General features: G+C 37.7%; 1 protein-coding gene across 1 annotated transcript in view; it reads right to left on the reverse strand.

The window, feature by feature from the left end:
• The window catches only part of LOC137294834 (uncharacterized), a 37,134-nt gene that overhangs the window by 6,569 nt on the left and 2,636 nt on the right, over window positions 1–27,929 (reverse strand). The window contains exons 2-4 of the mRNA XM_067825956.1: window positions 18,769–19,032; window positions 4,494–4,666; window positions 3,536–3,707 (exon numbers count right to left, since the gene is read on the reverse strand). Of these exons, the coding sequence (XP_067682057.1) occupies window positions 3,536–3,707; window positions 4,494–4,666; window positions 18,769–19,032 (609 nt within the window). The remainder of the gene's footprint in view (window positions 1–3,535; window positions 3,708–4,493; window positions 4,667–18,768; window positions 19,033–27,929) is intronic.

Here is a 27,929-nt window from a genome sequence, read left to right on the forward strand (position 1 = left end):
ATCCTTCACTTTTGAATTGTTTTTATGGAAACCGGGAAAAATAGAAATGCCAAAACTTTGTAAATAGCAAAGGGCACCACTTTGTGGTCTGCCTCACAAGTTTTGCTGAAAGTTATCGAGTTGTGCTCCAGAAACGAAGCACATCCCTCCATTTGGTGATTAAGTCAGAATCGTTTCTGTGGAAACTGAGAAAATGGTAAATCACAATAACCTGTAAATAGCAAAAGGCATCACTTTGGGGTCTGCCTCACATATCTGCCAAGTTTTGCTGAAAGTTATCGAGTTGTGCTCTAGAAACGAAGCTCATCCCTCCATTTTGTGATTAAGTCAGAATCGTTTCTGTGGAAACTGAGAAAATGGTAAATCACAATAACCTGTAAATAGCAAAAGGCACCACTTTGGGGTCTGCCTCACATATCTGCCAAGTTTTGCTGAAAGTTATCGAGTTGTGCTCCAGAAACGAAGCTCATCCCTCCATTTTGTGATTAAGTCAGAATCGTTTCTGTGGAAACTGAGAAAATGGTAAATCACAATAACCTGTAAATAGCAAAAGGCAACACTTTGGGGTCTGCCTCACATATCTGCCAAGTTTTGCTGAAAGTTATCGAGTTGTGCTCCAGAAACGAAGCTCATCCCTCCATTTTGTGATTAAGTCAGAATCGTTTCTGTGGAAACTGAGGAAATGGTAAATCACAATAACCTGTAAATAGCAAAAGGCATCACTTTGGGGTCTGCCTCACATATCTGCCAAGTTTTGCTGAAAGTTATCGAGTTGTGCTCTAGAAACGAAGCTCATCCCTCCATTTTGTGATTAAGTCAGAATCGTTTCTGTGGAAACTGAGAAAATGGTAAATCACAATAACCTGTAAATAGCAAAAGGCACCACTTTGGGGTCTGCCTCACATATCTGCCAAGTTTTGCTGAAAGTTATTGAGTTGTGCTCTAGAAACGAAGCTCATCCCTCCATTTTGTGATTAAGTCAGAATCGTTTCTGTGGAAACTGAGAAAATGGTAAATCACAATAACCTGTAAATAGCAAAAGGCATCACTTTGGGGTCTGCCTCACATATCTGCCAAGTTTTGCTGAAAGTTATCGAGTTGTGCTCCAGAAACGAAGCTCATCCCTCCATTTGGTGATTAAGTCAGAATCGTTTCTGTGGAAACTGAGAAAATGGTAAATCACAATAACCTGTAAATAGCAAAAGGCATCACTTTGGGGTCTGCCTCACATATCTGCCAAGTTTTGCTGAAAGTTATCGAGTTGTGCTCCAGAAACGAAGCTCATCCCTCCATTTTGTGATTAAGTCAGAATCGTTTCTGTGGAAACTGAGAAAATGGTAAATCACAACAACCTGTAAATAGCAAAAGGCATCACTTTGGGGTCTGCCTCACATATCTGCCAAGTTTTGCTGAAAGTTATCGAGTTGTGCTCCAGAAACGAAGCTCATCCCTCCATTTTGTGATTAAGTCAGAATCGTTTCTGTGGAAACTGAGAAAATGGTAAATCACAATAACCTGTAAATAGCAAAAGGCACCACTTTGGGGTCTGCCTCACATATCTGCCAAGTTTTTTGCTGAAAGTTATCGAGTTGTGCTCCAGAAACGAAGCTCATCCCTCCATTTTGTGATTAAGTCAGAATCGTTTCTGTGGAAACTGAGAAAATGGTAAATCACAATAACCTGTAAATAGCAAAAGGCACCACTTTGGGGTCATATCTACTAAGTTTTCCTGACAGATATTAAGAAGTTTTTGAGTTCTGCTCAGGAAACGAAACACACCTCTCTCTTTTGAGACTAAGTCAAAAAAGTTTCCATGGAAACCGAGAAAATAATAAATCACAAAAACCTGTACATAGCGAAAGGCACCACTTTGGGTTCTGATTGATATATCTACTGTGTTTTGCAGAAAAGTATTGAATGGTTTTCGAGTTGTGCTCCAGAAACGAAGCCCATCCCTCCATTTGGAGACTGAAACATCAAGTCCGAAACATGTCCATGGAAACCGAGCAAATAATAAATCACAAAAACCTGTACATAGCAAAAGGCACCACTTTAGGTTCTGAATGATATATCTACCAAGTTTTGCAGAAAAACATTGAATGTTTTTTAACTTCTGCTTTGAAAATAAAGCGCACCCCATTGTTAAACTAACACCAAAAATGTTCCAAGGAAAAACAAAAAAAATAAAAATGCCAAATATCTGTAAATAGCAAAAGGCACAACCACAGGTTCAGATTATTATATCTAACAATTTTGGTCTAAAAATATTGAACGGTTTTTGAATTATGCTCCAGAAACAACATGATTACGGACGGACAGACAGACAGACGAGACGTCAACTATATCCCCCCGCATTACATCCCGGGGGGATAAAAATGTATTGAAAGAAAATATGCATTATATATAATAGCTGATAGAATGTCTTCTGAGATAATAATTTTATAGATAAAAACACTATAGAGACATCTAAAGGATATTAAAAAGCTGAAAAAAGTCGTAATCAATAAGCTTTCACCAGCCAGTTGTTTAATCATGACGGTGTGTCTGGTTACAGTATGAAGTGAAGAGGACATCCTCCACACTATCTGTCAGCCTATAATGATTGATTGACATATCCAAGTAATAAGTTGCTCCAGGACACATGGTATCAAAGGCATGTGGTTGTCATCTTTGTCAAATCTATAATTACCTTTCCAAACATGTTTCAACGTCTGCTAGTCATGACTCAGTTATGTCTAGTTTGGTGTGTTGCAGCTGAATGTGCGTAGTACTGTTTGGTAGTGAGGGGTGCTGGTCATACTATCAACCACTGGTTTTATTGTATCTTTCACTGGTAATACACCTGGAAAATTGCTGACTGATGAAAACAAGACAGAAATCTTTATTTTTAATGGGCCAGTCGTGTCTTTGTTTGTTCTACATAAAAGGATGACAACATCCATAATGTACACTGATGTAAGCATCATATAATATTATTATTGATTATTGTTCACACCTGTATCAAAAGCTAATTACTACAGGTAGATGTTTATTTGATGTGCTTTGTTTAACACTCCAGTAACCTGTGAAGATCTGGGATAGAATTGGTCTTCAGCAACCAATGCTGACTTGGTTGTCAGAAGTCAACGTATACCAATTGCATAGATCAATGCAAATGCAGTTGATCATAGGATTGTTTGGTCCAGACTCAATTATTTACAGATCAACGCTATATAGCTGGAATATTGCTGAGTGCAGTGTTAAACAACAAAGCAAACAAATTAACACTGCAGTCATACGTATTCCACCTTTAGGAAACTTAAACAGGACCAGACCAAGCAGTGTCTGACATCATAAGCCTTGCTTCATGCATTTTTGAATACAAAGACATATCACCAAGAAGAAGAAAAGTTTGATGGGAATCAACAGTCTTATCTGGAATCCCTACCGATTGGACTCAGTCAGTGGGTGCTAGATTTAATTGTCTCATACTAGGGCAAATGCTTGATAGTCTACACAGAGAGAGGAAACAGATGGTCAGAATGTTGCTACATACGTTGCTCCAGAAAGAGGTCCTGGTACTCGTTCCTGATGACCCCCTTCATATAGATGTGGACAACAGCCAGCATCTCGTAGTAGTTGTTGGTGCAGAACTCCAACTGCAGAGTTTCCACATCGGGGAAACCCTGATCCTGGATGACCTTCTTCATCTCCTGGAGACAGCCAGCCTGGAACAACACACCAGAGGTAATACAGGGTTACACATTGTCAGACATGTGGATAAGGCTACACATGGCAAGAAAAGGTCAGACATGGTCCTAAGGCATTTGTGTTTACGTTTTGTTTTACGTTTTCAGATAACTGAAACATTGATATGGGATGTACTAGAAAATCTCTGGAACATCTCTGTTTGCACCAGTATAACACTGTTCTTTTTGAATGCGTTCCCAATTCCTTGAACTGTGGTAAATCATAGGAAGTTCCTTGGTTTCTTGATAGCATGGACATTCTCTACTGTGCCTCAAGTGATGGGAGATGTGGACACCAAAGGCTGCAGCTGCTGGACTATTGCTCTAGATATGGGAAATCCTGACTATGGTGCTGCAATTAGCTATACAGAGTTACATCCCTTGAACAAGACACAAACCTATCCTGGTTCAAACCCTCTTGCACCCTAATCCTGTTTCTTGGCTTGACAGCTTGTCAAAGAAGTAAATGGCTATGACATGCATTACTCCAGACTCACTGTTTGCTTTGAGCTCACACACTGTGACTCAACAGGAATTCTGTTTGCAAACTGAATCCAATTTCAAGTTACAGCATGTTTCTGAGGTTTCAGAAATGTCACTTTGAGCAACATTCCAGCAATATCATACCAGAAATGGGCTTCACACATTGTACCCATGGGGGGAATTGAGCCCTGGGTCTTTGGCGCAACCAGTGACCACTTTCCTGTCAAGGCTACCCCATCATGCCACTTCAAAAAAGTATATCACTGTGTGTCAGAATTATACCTTCTCTGCTACCATTGTCCAGAGAATCTGGTGAGTGAGGCCATACTCTGTCAGTCCACGTAGCGTCATGGTCTTCACACACTGGTCACTGATGATGCAAGATCGGCCATACTTGTGACTGGCCCCTGTGAGTTCCCCCATACACCGGTCACTCACCTCCTCGTCCAGGTTGGCTGAAATCATATACATGACCACACATAATCATCTGCTTGTTGACATATAGTGAAAAACTTCAGGCAATAAAGCTGTATCTTGTCTGCAGGTCTGTCTGCTTGTTGACTTACTTAGATTTAGCTTGGTGATGCAGTAATACAGTATTAGTCACTATTATGGCCTCAAGTCTGAAGGCCATGTTTTGTCAAATTCTGTTCAGTCATGTCAAACTAAAAAATATATTCCAAATGATAACAGTTCAGTCTACTGAAAACATGTACAGTGATGAAAATGAGCACAAGTTGTCTTTTGTGTATATGGAGCTAAAAATGTAAATGGGTTGCCAACAGTTTGAACAAGTTGGTTCAACGGGGATGCTGACATATCTGTCTCGGTGTGCTGACACATTGTGCATTTATCTTAGTCCAACAGGAGATCGCTCTTCTGAATACAAACAGGTGCTTATTGTAGACTAACATAGGTATTCAGACAGTGATAACACATTCAAATTTACCTAAGTGACCTTGACAACATGATAAATAAAATAAAATACTGAATCTTTGGAATGATGAACTTGAATGTATGATGTTCTGATATCAAACCATTACATTGTACTGAGTGAGTGAGTGAGTGAGTGAGTGACTAAATATTTAGGTCACATCGACCACTACACTGTCATAGTGACATCTGAACCTTAGCACATACAAAAATACAAAGCAATCAAACCTGAGGGAATTCACAATTTATTATATTGTAATAGAAATAAACAAATTTTTAAAAATACTTGAATTAAAAGAAAATCCTGATAGGCAGTCCTTAAAACAAATTCCATTAGGTGTAAATGGACATATATTTGAAAAATACATTAATTGACCTCTCAAAATCAGTGACAACACCAGGGTTTTGAAAGATATTTCTCTCTACCTTGTGTTTGAATTTGTCAACACACACACACACACAAATACACAAACACCAACACAATGATATGTCTAAAAACTTGGGAATAAAAGTGTTCAACAACTTGTTCCTATTCACCAGTTCTAAAAAAGACACTTGTGTTATGTTATCTACATGTTTTGTACACACCTATATTCTAAAGGTGACACACACTGGATAGTACTAATGACCTCAACACACAAGGCACTATGAAACCCTGACCTACTTATACAGCAATCAGTTAAGTTTAACATGCAGAAAATATGTTCTCCTGAATATGTACCACTCATATATTACAAAACACTGAAAGACGGTGACAATGAATGATTTCTTTCATCTGTAAATATGAAAATGTAGTCCTCTGAATTTTAAAAATTATATTTCACCCAATGTGCACTTGCAAACTTATACCAACTTATTAAACACTCCACACTCACAGCAGCAAATATACTGATGTTTTCATTTCTAGTTTTTGTGAAGCCCATTTCTGGTGTTCCCTGCCATGGTATTGTTGTAATATTGCTAAAAGCAGCGAAAAACCTAAATCACTCACTCAGTTCTAGCTGTAGTAACAGTGAGAAAAGCATGTATATTTTTCACATAAAATACATTTCCCCTAATTTTGACAAAATCACAAAACACACAAAATTGAGCCAATACAAATATGGCTTCCAAGGAATACAGCTGTTATCAATTGGTGGGGCATGTGGATGACATGACATGACATGACATGACATGACATGACATGACATGACGACATGACATGACATGCATATGGTAGCTACATAGGATGCCATTGCTGAATTTTCCCACTGCTAATTATAACCATGACATTTGTTACATAAATCTGGAAGTCCCATCCCCAAAGGTTCCTTGTAAACAATCACTGTAACATCACACAAATTGATTGATACAGTCACACCGACAGAACAGGATATTTTTACTGGGCTGTTGTTTTTTCCAACAGCGTCAGGAAGTCATTTCCCACAGGAATAATAAATTCATAGTCAGCGACAGATTGATTAATATGACACTGAAGATGGAACAAGATTTCCCTACAATTTATTTGATGATATTATTCCTGTAATACATCTTATTGCAACAGTATTAATGCCAGTGCTATGGATCGTCAGCTACTGAATTCCCCATCCAATTTACATACACCCAGCAAAAAAATGCCATCAGTTAACAGAAACACTGTATCACATACATCTAGTCTTGTGACACAATCTGAGTCATCGATGCATCTGGATGAGTGCTGTATCACCAACTTGCTTGTTTGTTGTTGAAAGCCCTCTCAGCGATGCTCTGTCTATATGACGGAGACATTAAATAATGAATCTGGACAATACAATCCAACTGCTGATATTGTGAACAACAGTTCTGGTTGTCTGAGAAGGATGACACACCATCAAATGTGTCACAAAGCCTGACCATCTGATTTAAACATGTTTTATACCCTTCAAAAAGAAAGAAAAGGATAGGCAAACAAGCCTAAATGGCTTATATTAATGCCGCACCAAAATACATGCCAAGGTTCACATATACATTTAATGTTATACATAATAGTCTGACCACCTGATCAGTTGGGGCGTCTCCTACAACCATTAGGGATTGGTGAAGACTAATTTACAGATGGTTAGTTGGTTTCATTGTTGTTTAACACCAAACTCAGCAGTATTCCAGTTGTGAGGTGCTGAATCGTAAATAATTGAGTCTGAACCAGATAATCCAGTGATCAACAGCATCAGCATCCATGTGACTGGGATGTATCAACCAAGTCAATCACCTGTTCAAGTAAGCTGCTTCCTAAGACAAGCATGGGTTACTGAAGATCATTTCTAACCAGAGTCTTCTGGGACATATTTATACCTGGCTGCCTACAGGGTAGAAACTCATGATCATAAGGATACATGGATACAAAATGATACATGTACATATAATGGACATATGCCCAACAATTATGATTTACAAAACCTCATTTTCTGAGGACAGATGCACAATTTCCGTAACTACTCCCAAGGCATAAACTGATGATGTATGGTGGTCATCTGCTTGGATGATGGAGCACACCTTCAAATGGCAAGAGTTGAACTATCATGCAATGTTACAAGGATGATGTTCGAACCTGGTGTTTGTGTTGACTGCATGTGTGCATGCTCTGGTGGACAGAGCAGGTGGGAGGTTGGTGGTTTGATCCCACTTCTTCATACGTGCCTGGTTTTTGACAGTCAAGTTATTATGAATGGAAGGTCTGATCAGCATGAAGCATGAATAATGTGTCTGTGTAGGTCATTCAAACTGTTGTAGTATCTCAGTGGGGTTGCACAGTAATTAATCCCTGTGAGTCTCGACTAGAACAAGCAGATTCACAGACCTTGCCTTTTCACGTTAACTACTGCTGTTGCTATAGTTACAGCTGTACAGGAAACAAAATATGTTTGGCAAGAGCATCAAATGTTAGAATTATGAATCTTTCTTCCAGTATCATGACATATTAATTTCCACGATCCATTAAATTCCAGTTATGTTTCCTATGCAATTTTATGAATGGTCTGAAAAACCTAATACAGCGTTTTGTCACCGATGTGCCTATTAAGTTTTTCAAGGTAATGCATGTTATTTTGAACTTTGACAATGTCCTACAAACAAGTCCACTGATCACATGTTCTAGTTTCATGTTACTTATGCACATGACTAAGTATGAGATTTGTTCAAATTGACATCAGGTGTCTGATATTCTGTTAACAGCTTTCAAAATTCTCACCAATTCTCTCACCCATGATTTCTATAGGTAATGCTAAGGTTAATTTTAACATCCCATGGTAAGGTTAATTTTAACATCCCATGGTTTAACTTGTCACTGATTATGTAAAAGGGACACTCGAGTAGTCAAGTAGTTACAGTGTTCGCTCATCACGCAGAAGACCTGGGTTTGATTCCCCACATGTGCACAATATGTGAAGCCCACTTCTGGTGTCCCCTGCTGCGATACTGCTAAAACATTGCTAAAAGTGTCATAAAACTTTCTCTTTTTCATTATTATTGCTAGAACAGAAGTTCACATGCGATACATAAATGCATATATAAAACAAGAGGTCACAATGCTACTTTGTTAATCCAATTAGAGATGACGATATTGTACATGGATGTGAAAGTGACATCCGTGGTCTTGTATGACATTTGCTTTACATGATATATTGAAAAATTAGGTCACATGAAGGATAAGTACTAGGAGTGAAAGTGTGGAAATAGGAAGTAGGAACAAGGGGACAGGAACAGATGGATGAAGACAGGGGTGTGGGCATTTTGATGGCTGCGTGTTTATATTATAACTGTCAGTATAAATGTGGACCATTTGCCTTTTTTTGTGGTATTGGCAGGGCTGTAAATACACTTTTCAACATAAATTTGCTTTATATTTTTTATCAAACTTTGGAAATGCAAATTGATGTCTTTGTTTTTACACATATAGATATACATTTTGAGAGTATTATACAAATGGTTTAACAGAATGCTTTGGGGCCTTCAAGTAAGATAATTGATTCTGATATTTTCATCTTGGTTGTTTCTTCAAACCATATTCGAAACTGTCTTGTCAGATTTGGGGTTTTCCTGCAATCATTAAAAAGATGTCCACGAGTTTCTGCGGTTGCTGTCAGATATCCCTATACTATAAGGAAAAGTTTCAGTTGCAAAAATGAGATGAAGAATTTTGTATTGGTTCTACACTTACTAGGGTAATTCTACATGGTAATACTACAAACTGGAAGAAATTTTTCTTGCATGAATATAATAAATAAATAATTCTGTGATATTTGAAGGGCTGGTGTCCTTTTTGTTTAACAATGCTATATTCAAGCAATATATCATCACAATATGATTCCTGGTTCAGTTTCATCAGGACTGCAGTGTAAACCTAATTTCACAAGTTCTTAGATTTTATTTGTAGTTGTCTTAAATTGATATATTCATCATGTTTACATTTTCTCAGTTCCAGTTTGAAGCAGAAATGAAGCACTGGGAAATGTTCTAAAATCACAGCCCTCAAATGCTTCCAAAAACTATGGATTAACATCTTTGGATCTTTGCTTGTCCTTAAATAAGTTAGTAATCTTGGTCTTATGTGAATTTCAAAGGCTGTGCTTGCTGATACACATTCCATGACGCTTAAAATGCTATCAGTTTTCAGGGCAGGTGCAATCTCTAGGGCATCTACTATACAACAAAATGCCATTACATAGGGACTAATCTGAATACTGAAATCTGTATGATTCACAGAAGTTAATCTTGTACTGATGTGGACTTGGTTCTAGTGTAGATTTATTGGTTAAAAAAAATCAGAGCAATATGGCTGCAGTGTGTGGTGAGTGATCAAGGTTTTTGTTTCAGCAATATCCCAGCAATACCATGTCTGTCTTAAGGTTATAAATAATCATGTCTGGAGCAGACCATCCAGTCATCACCATCATGAGCATTGATCTATGACATGATGACACATGTGAACCAGAAAGCCTGACCACAAGATCCTGTCAGTTCCCTCTTACTACAAGCATGGGTTGCTGAAGACCAGTTGTATCCCAGAGAGTCAGATCTTTCTAGTGTAGAAAGTCACTGACAAAACTGTGACTGACTCACTTTCAAGGTGTTCAGAGCAAATTAAAATACTCACAACAACACAACAAACAAATCAATTAAACATACTGCTTTAAGATTACCACTGTCAAGGATGATCAAGAAATATATATGGGAGTTTAAATATGGAGGACATTAAAAATCATGTTATGCAACGTCGAGCTTGGAGAGTCCCTGGATGGGCAACTGTGTTCGGTATCTTGACTCCTGAGAGTTTCTAGGGCTTCAGTCCTGCCTCATGATGAGGCACATGTGATCTCACTTAAGGCAAGTGAGTTTGTTCAAAACTACCTCTGTTCATCCAGCAGTAAATGGGTACCTGGTCATGTGACTGTAACCTTCCAGCGCCTAACTGGCAGCTTGGGTTATCCCGGGTAATAATAATCAGATTTTGATCACATCGTCCAGTGGGCAACCAGTCATATGGATACTAGGCACTATATAAATGAATTATTACTATTATTATTATAATGTTGAATACTTTTGAACAAGATAGATGCATACACAAGGTCAATTTCTTGGTGTGAATAGGTGCCTGGATGGGAAGTTAGTAAACTGTCTCATGATGCAACCTAAGCAACAATGCATGAAGGTATGATTACACTCAGTTAAATAACTTCCCAACCCTTAGCACGCAATCCATTCAATACAAAATGTCAGCAGAAAATAATCACTCCCAACTATCACGGAAACAGCAGTAAAACTATGTGAATGGATTTTCATAAATCAGTGCTTACACAAGATCCTTGCACTAAGGGTGAACATGTCATGTTCTTTGTTAACTGCCATGGACACAACATGCCTCTTATAACCTGCATAGGTTGTTGAGCAGCATTATTCAACTAGCCTCCATTCTAGGTTTGAATTGATCCTCTGAAGGAGGTAAAAACATGATAAACTGAGTATACTTGACTATTTGTACACTTGCATGTTCAGCACACTGCTGCAGTTCACATAATAATGTAAATGTTTGTGCTGGATGTCTGCTGGCATAGTGAGTATGAATGTGACCATTGCTGGTGTCAGTTTAAAGAACCTGTAGTAGGACCAGGATTTCAAGCATGAATGACAAGGTGGATGACAAACAGATGACACTTGAAGTAAAAAAAATCTTTGAATCTGTACTTTGATTCCAAAACAATGAGAACAAAAAATTAAGTGCACAATAATCTACTGACATAAGTAATAGTGCAACAGAGCAAATATTTTTTCAATATTTAAATTTAAAAATGTAAAAAAAAATATATAGCAAAGTTATCACAATGCATCAGGTCACCACTACATTGATCTATATAACAAGTGTGAACAAGTTTTGTTCAAAGATTCTCTTCTAAAAATAGAAGACATATCATGGACAGGCAGGTGGATGGACAGATATATTATTCTGTGTATCACCATTTTTTTCCAACTAGGATGATAAAAGACAGTATTCTTCATTTAATTTAAATGTGGTAAGTTTATGTAAGAGGTATAGAGTGGGGACAGAACACAAGTACAAAAATACCAGAAATATCATAAGGAGTAAAATTATTTATACAAAATGTTCACCAAAAAGTTCCTAACATGACACAGACTGGACCAAAGAGAGTATGGCATATTGAATACCAAAAGATAACTATTGATATCTAATCTGAAGGATATCATTTGAGTTCATCTTTAATAGCAAAAAATAATCTGAAGCACTTACTTAAGGGCACACGTTGCAGTGAGAGGTTGTTCTGTACAACTATATCAAACACTACACCATAGCACGTCAGATGAATGAACAGGAGATGATACATTTGCTCAAAGTAACGAAAATAAATGATTAAAATATTACTGAACATGATGATGGATAATTCAGTAAAAACCGAGAGGGGATTGGGTGCTGCAGAGGTAGTATGTCTCACAGTCCCTGAACCATTTCCCTTCTGCCCAGCCAGTTCTGAAAAGCTCCTGCCCTATATGAAGCAAATCCACATTTCCTCATGTCAGTCTCCCATTTCACTGGGGCTCCTTTCCAGTTTAAAAATAATTGTGTCTACATAAATTACATATATGTAGAGATTAAACAGTAGCCTCCATTTTCCCTTCAATCATTTCCCTGTCTACACCTTAAATGAAGCAAGTTTCTTGTTCAGTTTTTCCCCTGTGGTCCATTTCAATTTACCCTTGGTTTGATAAAAAAAATATATATATATTCAGAGATAAAGCGTTGTCTACTTTTCTTGTCCATACTACTCTTTCTGTAAGGTGAAAACCTTTAATGAAGCATGTCTTTGGTTCCCTTTCTCACTGGGGTTCCCTTTCAATTTACCCTTGGTTTGATCAAAATCATATATATTTAGAGTCTAAGTGTTTGTCTACTGCAGGTGAAGCATCTGCAGAAACCCAAGCCAGCCTGCATGACTGCATCTGTTGATGACACTTGTAGTCTACATGGAGACCTTCAGCATGGTATTCACAGGCTGAACAATGCCTTGGTTTCATAACAACTCCCATGCATGCTTGATGTAGTTTGATACACTGATGCCATTGAAATTGCTGACATTCCATGCTGCAGGCGTGTCTGAAGCCACACCTGACTACACCATGTTGACATGCTGCTACTAATGGATTAGTGAACTTTGTAGTTTACTGTCAGCAATGTTGTTTGGAAATAATGGCACCAGACTGGAGAAGCAATCTGGTTGACAGCATCAATAATCATTGTCTAAGTCACCAGGGAAATGTGACAGCCTCACTAGCCTGTCTCATGGTCCTTGAACCAAAGTATTTTCCCTACTGTCTTGGGCTCCCTGCAATGCTAAAGCCCTAAATGAATCTAGTCTAGATTTCCTTAGGTTAAGGATCTCATCTCCAAATCTCATAACTCATTGGGGCTCCTTTTCAATTTTTAAATGGGTTTGTTTGTTTCTATCAAAATCACATATATTCCGAGACTAAGTAAGTTTATGGCCTTTCTTGAATAGCAATAACCAATGCTTTTAAGCCTGAAATGCACAACATATCAGATTCCGCTCTGTAACAGAACAATTTCTGTATGACATGGTGATGTAAAGATTGTCCCTACTACACAGATGTGACCCAATAAATTGTAGATAAGTGGTTTAACATTTGTTGTGACCAGTTGCATGACAGGATTGTTTCAAACACTCAACACAACATTGACATGAATACTCAGATAACATGGCATTCTTTCACTGCAGGCTGCATCAGAAATTCTAGCTTACTCTTTTTGGGTAATTTGAGGCTATTTAATGCAGTATTTGGCATTCTAACAGCATGATCCCATAGCCCTATGTAATGTAGTTGTTTACTTCCACACTTGGTAACGATCAGGCAACAATAACTGAAATCATAGCTGTACTAGACAATCATGTGATTGATGTTATAAGCACCGAACCAGGAAACTGGGATATGATGACATGTGTCGACCAAGCCAGAGAGTCTGACCACTTGATCCTGTAAGTGACCTCTGACGACAAGTGTGGGTTATTGAAGATCTCCATGGTTCCCCATGGTATTTGTGTGGCCTGAGGGGGGGCATTGGTGAGGGGGAAGCATCTAAGAATCTTCTTAAGATAGAAATTGTTCCTGTCATAATATGCTTGAAAATTTAATCAGGTAATCTTGATCATTAGCCCACTTGCCCACAGGATATACTAATGTGCTGAAAACAAATCAGTCGTGTTTTGTAAAACATTTTTTTATCCCAACCTTTCAAGGAAAAGACAATCCTACCTTCAGTGACATAAATACGCTCCTCAGACAGAGTAAGTTAACAACATGTGGCACTGTAACATGAAAGACTCAAGCTTCCTTAACTTTATTGGAGTACTATACATCGCTTAAAAATATATACATCAGGGTTGTGTGACTAAAATTCATTTTAAAAAATGTCTACAGCAACATCAGTGAAACAAAAACACTTTTTTCCAGTTTTAAAGCAAGTTAAAGACACATGCCTTCAGCAACAGACTCTTTGCTTCAGGCACAATCTGGATCATCTTTCTAAACAGGTGTCTGATGGATCAAGACACGATCAACATGCCTTATTACACTCAACAGGGATGGTGTATCACCAGACATTAGCATGGCAGACATTTGAGGAGGGGATTGGCAAGATAAGCCATGACCTCGAGGCCTGGTCTCCCTAACAGAAATATCTCTGTATGAAGCTGCCATACTTCAGAGTGTAGACACAGACAACTGTAGACTAGCACTTGGTCTAAGAATATATAATTTTGATAGTAACAAACAAATCCAAATAAATGAAAAGATTCAAAGGGTGACCAGAGATTTTGAACCTGAGGAAATTTAGACTTGCTTCAATTAAGGCTTTAGAACCACAGAGAAGGGTGGGCAGTGGGGAAAATAAATGTGGCTCAAGGACTCTGAGACAGGCTAGGACTTATTACTGGTGCTAATAGTCAGGTAAAGTTGGATGTACCACACACAGCAGGAAAGCTGGAGTCGTGGAGTTGGACTCTCACTTGGGAAATTATAAAAATGCTCAGAAAAATGCACTCTTAGGTCTTGTCCAGAGGACTGATGTGAACAGTATTTGTCATGTCCTCAGAGTCTACACCTAGTCTTAACTGAACAAGTGAAAAATGTTTACGTTTTCAAATCATCTAACAGAACTCCCACTTCTGACACAGTATATCATTGTATACTTAGACTTACAAATTGAGAGAACTCTCATTTGTGAGACTGTATAACCATTGTATAGTTTTAGAAATTTGTCAAAATTCCCATTTTGGAGATTGCATAACCACAGTATATGGCCTTAGAAATTTTGACAGAAGTCCCATTTGTGAGACTGTAAACCACTGTATACTGGAACTGGACAGCTCTGTGGATTTTTAAACTTTACTTCACTTAGTTCATAGCTTGTCCTTGAACAAGACAAAATGTTTCCTTAATATTTTATGTCAGATTTATTGAGTTTCTGTTTGTTAGAAAAGGGTTCATTTTTAACTGTTTGTGAATCATAACACTCAAATGACACAGATTAGTGAGGACTTCTCCCCTAAAAACTGCAGCACAAATTTGTAGTCCCAGAATAGGCGACCACCATGAATTGTGTATACATATTCACATGACAGCATGGTATAGTGAGGATAAAACCATCAGTTTAACATTAACATTAAATCATAACTGCAAATTACCTGACTTACGACAAAACCTAAACTGATCTTCATGAAAATTTGATCCCATAGTGTTCCTCTTATGAAAAACAGAAAGTGGAACGATTTATACTTAATAAGGAAGTATTGATTTTGCACTCCAATAATATAATTTATACATGTGATTGTCTGGACCCAGTATAGTCTTACATTCTCTGTACAGAAAAGGTACAGGCTCAATTTATGCGTGTTTAACAGCTTGCCTTATTCTTTTACTGACATGGTATGCTAAATCACACAGACATATACTATTATATTTTGGCTTTTGGCTCATGCTGAAGACTTTTGGGGTAATTAGTGAGTGAGTTCAGTTTTATGCAGCTTTTAGCAATATTTTCGGAATATTATGGCAGGGGACACCAGAAATGGGTGTCACACACTGTACCCATATGGGTAGTCAAACCCGGGTCTTCGATGTGACAAGTGAACCCTTCAGCCACTAGGCTAACCCACAGACGATTGTCGGTCATGAAACACTATGGAGTAGTAAACAAGGAAAGCAACTTGCTTCAGAATATTAAGAATAAAATTGATCAAACACTGATATACTGTCACTGATGTAAACATGTGTCCCTCAATACCATGTCCTTGGTGATTCATAATACTGAACATAAGTGAAGATCAAAGGCGTGTTCAGAATCACGAGCGCATGCAAACGCTTGATCCTGAATGTCTATGCCCGGACGAGCGCCTGCAAACCATCCTCACAGCTGCCTTGCCAAGCGAACAAAGATGACAACCATGTTTAATGAAAAAATCATCATCATTAGTTAGCATCCATCTAATGAAGGGGCAAGGAATAGCCAAAAAACTTTGTGTAAACAATACAGAAAAAGACAACAGCCATAACATTTTGTTTTATACTTGTTTATTGTCATTCGTCACCACTCGTCACTTTCCATAACCTCCAACATGAAGACGAAAAGCTATTCGGCTTGTCCCGGAATAACATGAATTGGTTGCGAATGGCTTAATGTAACCAAGCCCTCGAATCCGTTCAGGACCCATGCAAGTGCTCGCGGGAGGCAATCACGTGGGTGCTCACAGTTTTAAACAAGTATCTGGTCTAGAAGTGATCCTCAGGAACCCCATACTTATCTTGGTTGACATATGTCATGAAATCCGACTACAGCAGCGATGTTATCACTGGACTGTCTGTTCAGACTCAATTATTTACAAACCATCATCATATTAAGCTTTTGATAGGCATTTAGAGTTAGTGAGTGAGTTTAGTTTTACACCACACTCAGCAATATTCCAGCTATATGGCGGCAGTCTGTAAATAATCGAGTCAGACAATCCAGTGACCAATAACATGTCACTGGACCATGTCAGCGTGCCTGACCACTCGATCCCATTAGTCATCTCTTACGAGAAGCATAGTTGCTTTTATGGCAAGCATGGGTTGCTGAAGGCCTTTTCTACTGCGGGACCTTCATGGGTCGATAGGCATTTAGAAGCTGGACGAACACGAATAAATGGCACCTCTTATGGAAAACAATTCCTTTTATATTCTTCATCTGATAAATAAGCAAGAAATATGTCTGAAATAACATGTAAAGAATGAAAAAGAAGTTGATATCCATGAAACGTGACATGTATTCACATCATCATATAGCTAGAATATTGCTGAGCGTGGTGTTAAACAACAGACAATACAAACAATCACTGCAACTTAAAATCTCTAGCGATGACTTGTCAAACCAACTTGAAAGAAAGCCTACTGCAGCATGATGGAGCAAAATCAATCAAATTGTATGGTTTGGCATTGATTATCAATAGGAGTCCTTGCAGATAGAAAATTAGGAGACAAATACACATTGATTTTAACATGAGGTGTGTCATCATGTATTTGATACCTTTCATTTAACTCCCTTGCCAAGTATACAGAGTGATTTAGACAGACTATTTATATATTCCTTAATGTCTTCACCTTCACTTCTGGATGGCAACAAGTCGTCAAGGAATCGCGCATTAGTAATATTTATGGCCAACTAGATCAATAAATTGTTAAATTTTTTATCAGTCTATAGATCATGCAGGTATTCTTGTCATCAAACTCAAAATGGTTCTTCTCACATGGTTGCCATGGTTACACAGTCACATGACACCCAGATACACACACTTTCTCACACACACACACAGCCACAGCCACAGCAACAGTATACTGGTACACACATACACAGGCATGACCGTCATCATATGAATAATAACACAAACACGATATCTTGACCACGACATTCAACCCCATTTCACATTGCTTCTATCAGATAATGTTACCATATTTCAGTCAAAATGACACCTACGTATACATAGGGGTGCGGTTGGGTCGCCTAGTGGTTAAAGTGTTCGCTCGTCATGCCGACGTCCCGGGTTCGATTCCCCACATGGGTACATGTGTGAAGCCCATTTTCTGGTGTCCCCTGCTATGATATTGCTGGAATATTGCTAAAAGCGGCATAAAACTAAACTCACTCACTCACTCACTACATGGGGATACATTAGAAAATGGAAGCAGCCCTAACATTTGTCATATAAAGACACACTCTTAAGCTTACTTTGTTTCCTTTACATAATAAAATCAACAATAAATTTTTATCTAAAAATGTTGAGTTTATGAAATTTATTGGTATTTCAGCAACAGAACCAATTTAGCAGTTGAGTTAAGAGAGTAAAATCTTAAATTTCAAAATTCTGTTGAATTGCTGACTGTTAAGATCATTTGAAACATGTGAACTTAACTGCATAAAACAGAATCTACATATTTAACTTCAGTAACCAACAACCTGACTAAAAGTTCATGGCAAACTGTCACCTGTATAAGTCGGAGTACATATTTAGAATCTATATCTACACATGGAGGAGATGGCATAAAATACACAGAAAACATGATAATTCACCTGCCATACTGCATACCATGTCATATTTCATTCAGTATATACTAAGAAATGCAACCAGTTTCCAGGCAGTATGTCACTGAGAGAATCACTCACACTATGAACAAAATGAGATATATCATAAAGCTGAAAACTGGTTTTAATATTGGAGGTATTTCAGTATGATACAAGACCTGAGATTAGTCAGCTGAAATCAAACACCATGGTTATATTAGAACTAATGACTCGATATTAATACAATACCTTTTCAAACATTAATCATATTGCTATCAGCTAATCACAAGTTTGACAGACAATCTAACATTAATATATTCTGGACAACCAAAGAAACACAAGTTTAACAAAATGAATTCTCATATGGCCAAGCGTTCATGTTTATGTCTTCTATTAAAAAACTTTACAAAAAATACCAAAACAGCTTTGTGTTTCTTTTGCTGTTCAGAATACTTACTGTTCTACATATTATGTATTAGAATGTCTTACCATTTTTCTGTGCCTTGTAGACTTCTGGTAACCACTTGAGTTTTGGATCAATGCCACGATGTTTTCTATATATTGACCATGGTGTGCCAACAATGAACTTGAAATTATTGTAGTAAGTCTCGTCATCCTTCCTCACATACTCCAAGGCCTGGTTGCTGACCTGAGTTGCTTCCCTTACCAGATGGCGGAGCCGCTCCAGGACATCAGGGCCAATATGCTGGTGTTGACCCTGGTTGTATTCATTCAGAAGGAGCTGTACCTGACCTGAAACAGTATGAGAGTGAGAAGTTGGAAAGACCCAGGTGGAAGACCCTGAAAACACTGACTGAAAAAAGTAGCTCATGAGAGAGGAGGGATTTAAACATGTTACATGTGGTAAACAGGCTCCTGAAACATGTGACGCATGTGACTGAAACAAGTAAGACATGAGGAAAAATCGGACTGAAACATATATAGTCCGTTGGTTTTCATTTGAGACTGGAGAATTGCCCACAAACACAAAATTGAAAAATTGCAACAAATCCAAAGTTTGCACAGTGACATGAAATCAACAGACCAATGATGATTTGTTTCATATTTTGGACACCTGAATAAAAATGTTGTTTAACATAAGATCATCATCAATTTTACACGTGCAACTTGCATACATGGGAGAAGGGGACTGACAGCTGTACATGAATAATCAAGCCTTGAGAAAAAAGACACTGATTGATATTGTGGACACCAGCCCATTCCATCAGTGGACAAAGAGCGACGTTAAAGTAAGTCACAAGTCTGACAACCCAATCCATCAGTTGCCCTTAACAACAAGAGAGGGTTGATGGGGAACAGTTCTCACCTTGACCTTGATTCACTCTAAAACCCTTTCCCCAACAACTAAATGACAACAAGGACTGCAGCAATGTTATCGTAGAGAGACCGACCAAGCACAGATATATGGTGTCATGACCTGGGTGTAATAATTCAGCTGATTTGAATGTGTCTTCCTGTTAGAGCTACAAGACCTGTTGTGCCTTGTTTCTCAGCTACACTTTAAGGGCAGGTGGGGAAGCTTAGTGTTGAAGTGTTGGCTCACAATGTCAAATACCTGGGTTCGATTCCCAACATGGGTACAATGTGTGAAGTCCTTTTCTGGTGTCCCCCGTCATGATATTGCAGGAATATTGCAACAAGTGGTGTAAAACCAAACTCTCTCACTCACTACAATAAAGCAATACCAATGCATAGTGAAAGCCAAGGATGTGAGCCCAAACCCCTGCCACTAACTTTGTATAAGGGACAACTCCTTACTCATGCTAAATAATCAAAACATTTTGCATCTTGCTGCTTATGAATGATACTGATACATGATATTATCTACATCGGGTAAGAGCTTTTGTCAGCAGCTTGTACCAACACTGCAAGGGCCTAAAAGGGTACAATTATCTCATGATATTCAAGAAACATGAGAATATTCTTTCCTAAATACTGAATGCTAGCAGCATATCAAATTTCACAACAATGATACTTGCAGAAATGTCAGCATAAGGGCAAAATGTCATTTTAACAATATTTGCCATAACATGCACGTGGAAAATCAGATCACAATATTATGAGAACATTGTGGGACTGCTACGATCATATAAACAAAAGTTCAGCCTTATAAACCATTTTTCAGAGGAGTAATGACATAAATATAGTAAATCTACATATCTAGTGATATGTGAAGGTGACAAAAAAATGCTGGTAAACATACTATGCACTACCACTGCCATAAACACAGTACAATAAATTTCATAATAACATATGCATAGGAGTGTATTGTACAAAATGGCATCTTCAATATGGCTCCCACGATGACCACATTTAAGGAGCGAGCAATAATTTCACCAAGAGCATTATGTGACAAATTGTTTGAGACATCCACATAACATTTTAGCTTCATAAAGAACCATTCACAATTCATGGGGTGAGGGGTGAGGGTCATAATGGTTTTAAATGGCAGGGGTCATCCATTTTGTTCTGGGGAGGTTACAGGGGGATCATCAATATTGTACACATGTACTGAGGAGGGACATCATTGATTTTGTACATGACATGCAGAAAGGTATTTACTTTGGACATATATGTTAGGGGTGGGTGGGACAGGTGGGCGGGTGGGTGTCAATCACATTGTACATGCTTTTCAATTGAAACCATCATCAGCCATAAATAATGAATGGTCCCTACTTGATGTGGATTCAGAAGAGACATAAAAAAATACAACTTCATACAACTGACTGAAAAACAATCATCATGACAGCTGAAGTTCACTTGAGCTTTCCAGCCCAGGTGAGCTAAAAGCAAATTCCGGATAAGTGATTATCCTGTTCAAAACCAGATTAAACCATTTTTCACTTGCTGCTCAAAAATGATGAAATTCAGGAATACAATCAATCTGCAGCACCAACTACCCACTTCCATACAAACAGTTACACTTATCGCAGCAGGGAGTCCAGCCAATTGGTTTCTTCATTACAGAAGCTATCCGCCTCAAGCGGCCCTCCATGGTAGTGTCTGGAGAAGACAATAAGGCCCGTGCAGTGCGGGGCAATTCATAAAAGAATAGCAAGGGCAAATGATGGAAACAACACTCTTCCCTGCAGACACTAGCTGTTCCTGCAATTACATTCATTTCACTCTATAGTTCACAAGGCTATACTGACGTAAAGCTACAAACCAGTTCTGATACATGATTGTTGAACTTCAACATCTATTGTTCAGCTATACAACAGAGCACTGATTATCTGATTCGGTCAGACAGTTCAAACTCAACATGATTTCGATCTTACATTTGTTCAGTATTAAAATATTATCAATCAAACTGATAAAATTTTCTTCAAATATGATTATTTTTAAAAGATCTGTTAATCTTTTGAAACAGGTTTAATTCCACAAGCAAGCTTGCTGAGCTGACTTTGACAATTCACATACTGATACTGGTTTTACACGTCACCTGATTGCTCTGAGCAGTACGTAACGTGTTATCTATTGCAGTATTGGAATGAAAGATTCATGTTTGTAATAATGATAAAATGCACAAACTCCTACTCATTGTGATGAAACTGAACTGAACCTTGTTTCTTTTAAGATATGGTTCACTGCATTAGAAGAGCATATGCAGCTATAATTCAGGCACAAGACAACTGATAGGAAAATTGTTTCTCTTGCTTAAAAGGTTATCATGCTAATAAAATGTCATTTGAAAATATATTTCGGTCATCTGAAGCAAACAGACTGATGGAATCTGCCCATGCACATATGATGTGAACAGATGACTTAGTTTGACATACTTGAAAGTACATGAAATGTTTTTTGCACATTTATATATCAGGGACTGGGAAAGGCAGGGGCCATGGGCTATTTTGCACATTAGAATAGAAAATGGCTTGTTAGAATTTTGAAGTTTACCATTGATACAAGGGCAGTGGCCCATTCTAAATTCAGAAAATCACTGATAATCCAGAAAATGGCCCATTTTCAATGTTTTCTAATCCAATCCCTGAATATATATTTGACATTGAAACTTTTATTGCCTATTATGTGATTAGGTAGATTATATACACATTTTCACAATGGAGAAATCTTCTAATGGGCATTGCAGCTGTTGACGATCCATTTTGACAAAAACATTGTTTAAACCACTTGTAGGGTTGCAACTAGTGCAATCTTCATCTTCATTGAAACAGCTGTGCTAGTGTATTGACTAGGATTGGCTAAATAGCTTGATATATAAAATATGCTCAGTATGAAGAATTATTAATTTATGCACAGACAATATATATGTATTTATTCATCATTCTATTTTAAGTTTTGTTTAGAATGCTGTTTTTGTTAATAACCCCTGTATTACAACATGTATTACCACTCATCTGCAATGTAAATTGTGTTCCAGTGCAATCAGTATCAGTTTTGCTGAAACTATTTTGCTACTGCCAATACGTTTTGAACATACATTGATATTTTGAACAATTCAAGATCTCCCCTGATAGCCATCCTGGATGGCAGAGCGTTAGTGGTGATACAGATGTGCCAATTCTTCTATCCTCAAAAGGATATCATACATTTTGTGATATACTGAGGGAAAAAAATAAGGGATCACATGAAAGCACAAGTGTTCCTGTATTTTCTTCCAGGTTTCTTTACAAGCTACGTGATACAAACCTTGCAAATAAACCTTGGAAAAAAATAAAGGAACACTTGTCCCTTACTAATAAATTTCAGGAATATTTGATTCTAGTGACTGACAAAAATGAATTGAATTAGCGAAGGAATACAGTTCAAATCAGCAAATTCACCAGCAAATTCACCATAGTGAACCATGACATATCTATACATCTTGATGTCCATGCTTGCTCAGTCATTTACCAGCCACTTGTTGGCCACATAACACAATGTAAACAGCTAATATCTAAGCCATTATGTTTACATTTTGCAATCAGATTGAGTGAGTGAGTTTAGTTTTATGCTGCACTCAGCAATATTCCAGCTTCGTCAGACAGCAGTCAGTTAATATCACGTCTGGACCAGACAATCCAGATTATCACCAGCATCAGCATCGATCTGTACAACTGGAATATGATGACACGTGCCAAACAAGTCAGCAAGTCTGACCACCTGATCCTGTTAGTCACCTCTTACAAGTCAACAAGGCTCACCCTCCGATCCCGTTACTTGCTTCTTACAACAAGCATGTGTTACTGAAGATCAATTCTAACCTGGATCTTCATGGATCCACAAATCACAAATCAAAGCTAAAATAATGTGTTGTAGTGAGGTCTCAACATATACAAAACTATTTCCAGAAAGAAAATCATGGATGTTCCACTGTTATTTTCAAAAGTGTGTGTCCATACCACCCAGACACTTTCGCTAACAGCTCCTCACCCACCACTTTAATCCAACCTCTACCCTTTCAATGGTTAAGCCTACCATTTCCATGGATAGAGCTAATAACATATTTAAATATCCTTTCACCTTTCGGTTAAGCAATTTCAAACTCCCCCACAAAAATCAATAATGTTCTTCACGCTTTTTTCAGAAACCTCAGAAGGCAGTATTGGATTGTAAAATGTCATAAAATTGTACTGACAACCTTGTAGGCCAGAGTAACAAATTTACACTGAAATTCATGGTTGTACAAAAACAGTCATACCACAGAAATAACCCAGAGATCTGACAAATGAAATATGTTTGAATTATTTATCTAAGGTTACCTGAGAATACCAGCGAGAATACCAGATCAGGGTGAATCCATGATCCAGGCTCATGACTAGCCGATCCTGACAGCCAAGAGATTCATCGGAAGGAATGACATTATTGCTTCCTAGTCTGTCTCACAGTCCCTGAACCACATTAATTTTTCTTAATCCAGCCCTTTCTGCAATATGTAAGACCTAAATGAAGAAGCATAGATTTTCCACAAATTCTGAATTTCCCATCTTAGTGGAGGTCCTTCTTGATTCATCAAAATGATGTATATGATATATTGTTGCATAAAGCGCGATCACACATATAAGACAACCCTGTCTACAAGAGTTCAAAATAATGCTGATCTATATATCCCATCCATAACCCAACTATGAACTAAGCTGATCCTGAAAGCATACATGATCGAGGAGGTATTCTGAGACTAAGCATTAGTCTATACTGACTTTCATACCATTCTCCTTTAAATTCTACATAAATAAATGCCTCTTCAGTTTTCCCAAGTACCCATTATATTTGATAGGTATATATATTTGAGATAGCTCAGTGTTTAGCTATCTAATGGATTTTACATACAACCCTTGAAAGACTATCAAATTTCAAGACAATTATTCCGGTACGAAATTTCAACTTGAAGATGTAGAAGATGCATCGTTTGCATCATAAGAGCCTTCTCTCCATCAGACAAAAGGGACATTGATGGAGAGACAAATTTGTTGTAGTTATGGAAATCCTCTAAATAATTGAAAATGGTATCCATGGTTAATGGTTCCTGATCTATACAATCAGCTTCTATCTTCTCTTATGAAAATATGATTGATTACCTCTGTCAGACAGAATTAAGGAGCATTACGCAAAGGGCCCCCTAGCAGCCCTCAGACATATTGGCACAAATCCATCATGTCCATTAGATCATCAGTAAAGTAAATCCACAAAAAAAAACTCAACTGTTTTTTACATGAAGAAAGATGCTGCAGGGCAAAGAGAGCTATGAACCAGTCTGTATCAGATGAAAATACATTCATCCCACCTTGTGCTGACATAGACTGTGATACATTTGCACAATGTGGAGGTGAGGTAACATGGGGTCTTATCTAGTGTTCAAGATTATTGCACTTTCATACTTGCACATGTAGGGACATATATGCATAGTATATGCATGTGCAGTACTGCATGTATTAGTCTGCACTAATACTGGTATTATCATTCACGGCTACAGCAGTTGTATAGATCAATGTTCATGCTGTCAATCACTGGATTGTCTCGTCCAGACAAAGAATTATTAAGTATTGTATTAAACAACAAATAAAATAAAACAATAACCAACAGAAAACATCATGCCTACAGATATAGAATCTTGTAGTTTCACTTCATTCCTACACAGTATGTTTTATCCTTTTCATACCATCAGTGCACCAGGCAGTCTAACATCAAGTACCATTTGTCCACACAATCTGGGACTCATGAAAAACCGGGATAGAATAGGTCTTCAGCAACTCATGCTTGCCACAAAAGGTGCCTATGCAGGTTTTTTTCCCAAAAGGGGACTAACGGGATTGGTTGGTCAGACTTGCAAGCTTGGTTGACACATGTCATTGGTTGCGCAAAATGATGCTCATGCCGTTGATCACTGGATTGTCCGGTCCAGACTCAACTTTTTACAGACTGCTGCCATATAGTTGAAACACTGCTGACTGTGGCATAAGATAAAACTTATTCACACGTTCTGGTATGATGCAGATGGGATCGAACCACCTCAGCACAGATACACAGAAGGTGTCAAGAAAACAGTCTCACTATGACAAATCTTCAAGATCAACTAAATCCAGCAGTTTCGGGCCAGAGGCAGGAATGTATCACTGACAAAGAATATAGTTCGATGTCAGAAAGACCATTTCAAATTAATTCTTCATCCAAATACACAGCAGGAACTGGATATTTCCTTGAGAAAAACATTATATGCTTCATTCGAAATTTACTGTCACTGGTCCACAAAAGTAATCTTCTGATGACTTTTGATAAAATGGAAATGTTATATTTGTCTTGGACTTGTAGCCATGTTAATTTCAAACACTGCAATAAACACTTCAGGAACATCTTTGTTGAATATTTAAATGAAGATTGAAGATACAAAATAAATTAGGATGTGTCATTATCTTGTTCTGTTGTGACAGAGCTGCATGAAATTTTTATTGATCTTTCAGTATGTGCACACTGGATATTTTTCAGTTTGTGTATTGACAATGTGTATTTTCACTTTCAATATTTTCAGGAACCTTGGGTTCCGGCATTTAAAACTCATTGAGTTATATTTAAATCAAAAAGTAAACGAAGACAGATAAGACTATGGATGGGCAACCTATTTATTACAGTAACAGCTATGTTTCGGTGTAGGTTCTAACATCATTATGAAGCATGTGATCACAATGTTAGACAGGACACTTAAACTTAGCTCTCTGTGTTAAAAAAGGAGTTGTTCATCCATATATTGTTATCCTTGCTTAAGGTCCAACCTAGAAATACCTCACAAAGAAGGAGCAAAGATTTTTTCTTTAAAATGCTGTTTAAAATGTCTCAGATGACTTCTAATTTTCATCTGTCTGATATTCTGCCCAGTGTGTCACACGTCAGTGAAACTCACAACAGCTATGAGTGAGTGAGTGAGTGAGTGAGTGAGTGAGTGAGTGAGTGAGTGAGTGAGTGAGTGGGTGAGTGAGTGGGTTTTACACTTCGAATCCATGTGGGATATTAAAGTTTTATTTATACCCAGGTTTTCAGCATGACAAGCAAACCCACTAACCACTAGGCTACCCCTCACCTCTGTTCATACGACAATCAATTATAAATATACAATGCCATTTTGAAAGTGGTCTAACATATGTTCCGCTGTAAAGTGCAGATTCTGTACATTTGCTGGGTTGAGTCGGACAACTGGTAATCTCCTCCACAGACACTGAGACTGTGTTGGGCAAGTGTGTCATCCTAAATATAATGTCTACACGCATCAGTCAGTTAGTAGATAAAAATCCGTAAATACACACATGTATTTAAGCTGAAAAGGTCACAAAATGTAATTACATGAGTGTTGTCATTCTATTGTGTTATATATCACAGTATGCATATATAGATGCAAGTAACTTGGAAACAGTCAGATTATGGTGATTTATAGTGTGTAGTTTATGTAAATATGCAGTTTATGTGGAGGTCTGACAGTAATGCTGTGTACAGTGGCACTACGATGTATCACAACAGTGATAGTGGCCTTGATTGTACATCATGTAACCTTGTGTATAATTATACATATTAATAGTATCTTTTACCATGGTTACTGTACATTAACTATTAATATTAAGATACACCATTCTAATGGGGAAATAACTCTACATTGATCAGAGTATTATATTACTGGTTATTGTAGAATCAGGTGTTCAAGAAATATTTGTTCATAGTATCAGTCCCTTGTTTGTCACATGTAGACAGCATTATTTGTATGTCACCATGATGCAGCTGGAATATAGGTTGCCTGTGACACAAAACAACATTCACTCATTCATTAGAATGCCATGCTTGTAATTAGAGGTGACCATCAGTGTCATTGTTTCCAGTTGTAAAGATAATGCTTATGATCATCACTGAATTGTCTGGCCCTGGTTCAGTTATTAAAAGACTGCCATCATGTACATGGAACACTGCACCAAACAAAAAACAAACAACACCCACAGAAATCTTCTTTTTAAGTCATCATTGATCACGTCAGTTCTCTGAATACTGTCAATACTGCAAGTACTGAGTGACATTAGGATCAGGCTTTGATTTATGTTTATCTTTTTGTACCAGGTATGGTAATAACATAAATGTATTTTTTTAAACAGTTCCACATAGCACTCAAAGAGATGCTCTATGAAATTCAAATGCATTGAAAAGTGATAAACCTT

The sequence above is a fragment of the Haliotis asinina genome, chromosome 8, assembly GCF_037392515.1.
Source record: "Haliotis asinina isolate JCU_RB_2024 chromosome 8, JCU_Hal_asi_v2, whole genome shotgun sequence".
Lineage (NCBI taxonomy): Eukaryota > Metazoa > Mollusca > Gastropoda > Lepetellida > Haliotidae > Haliotis > Haliotis asinina.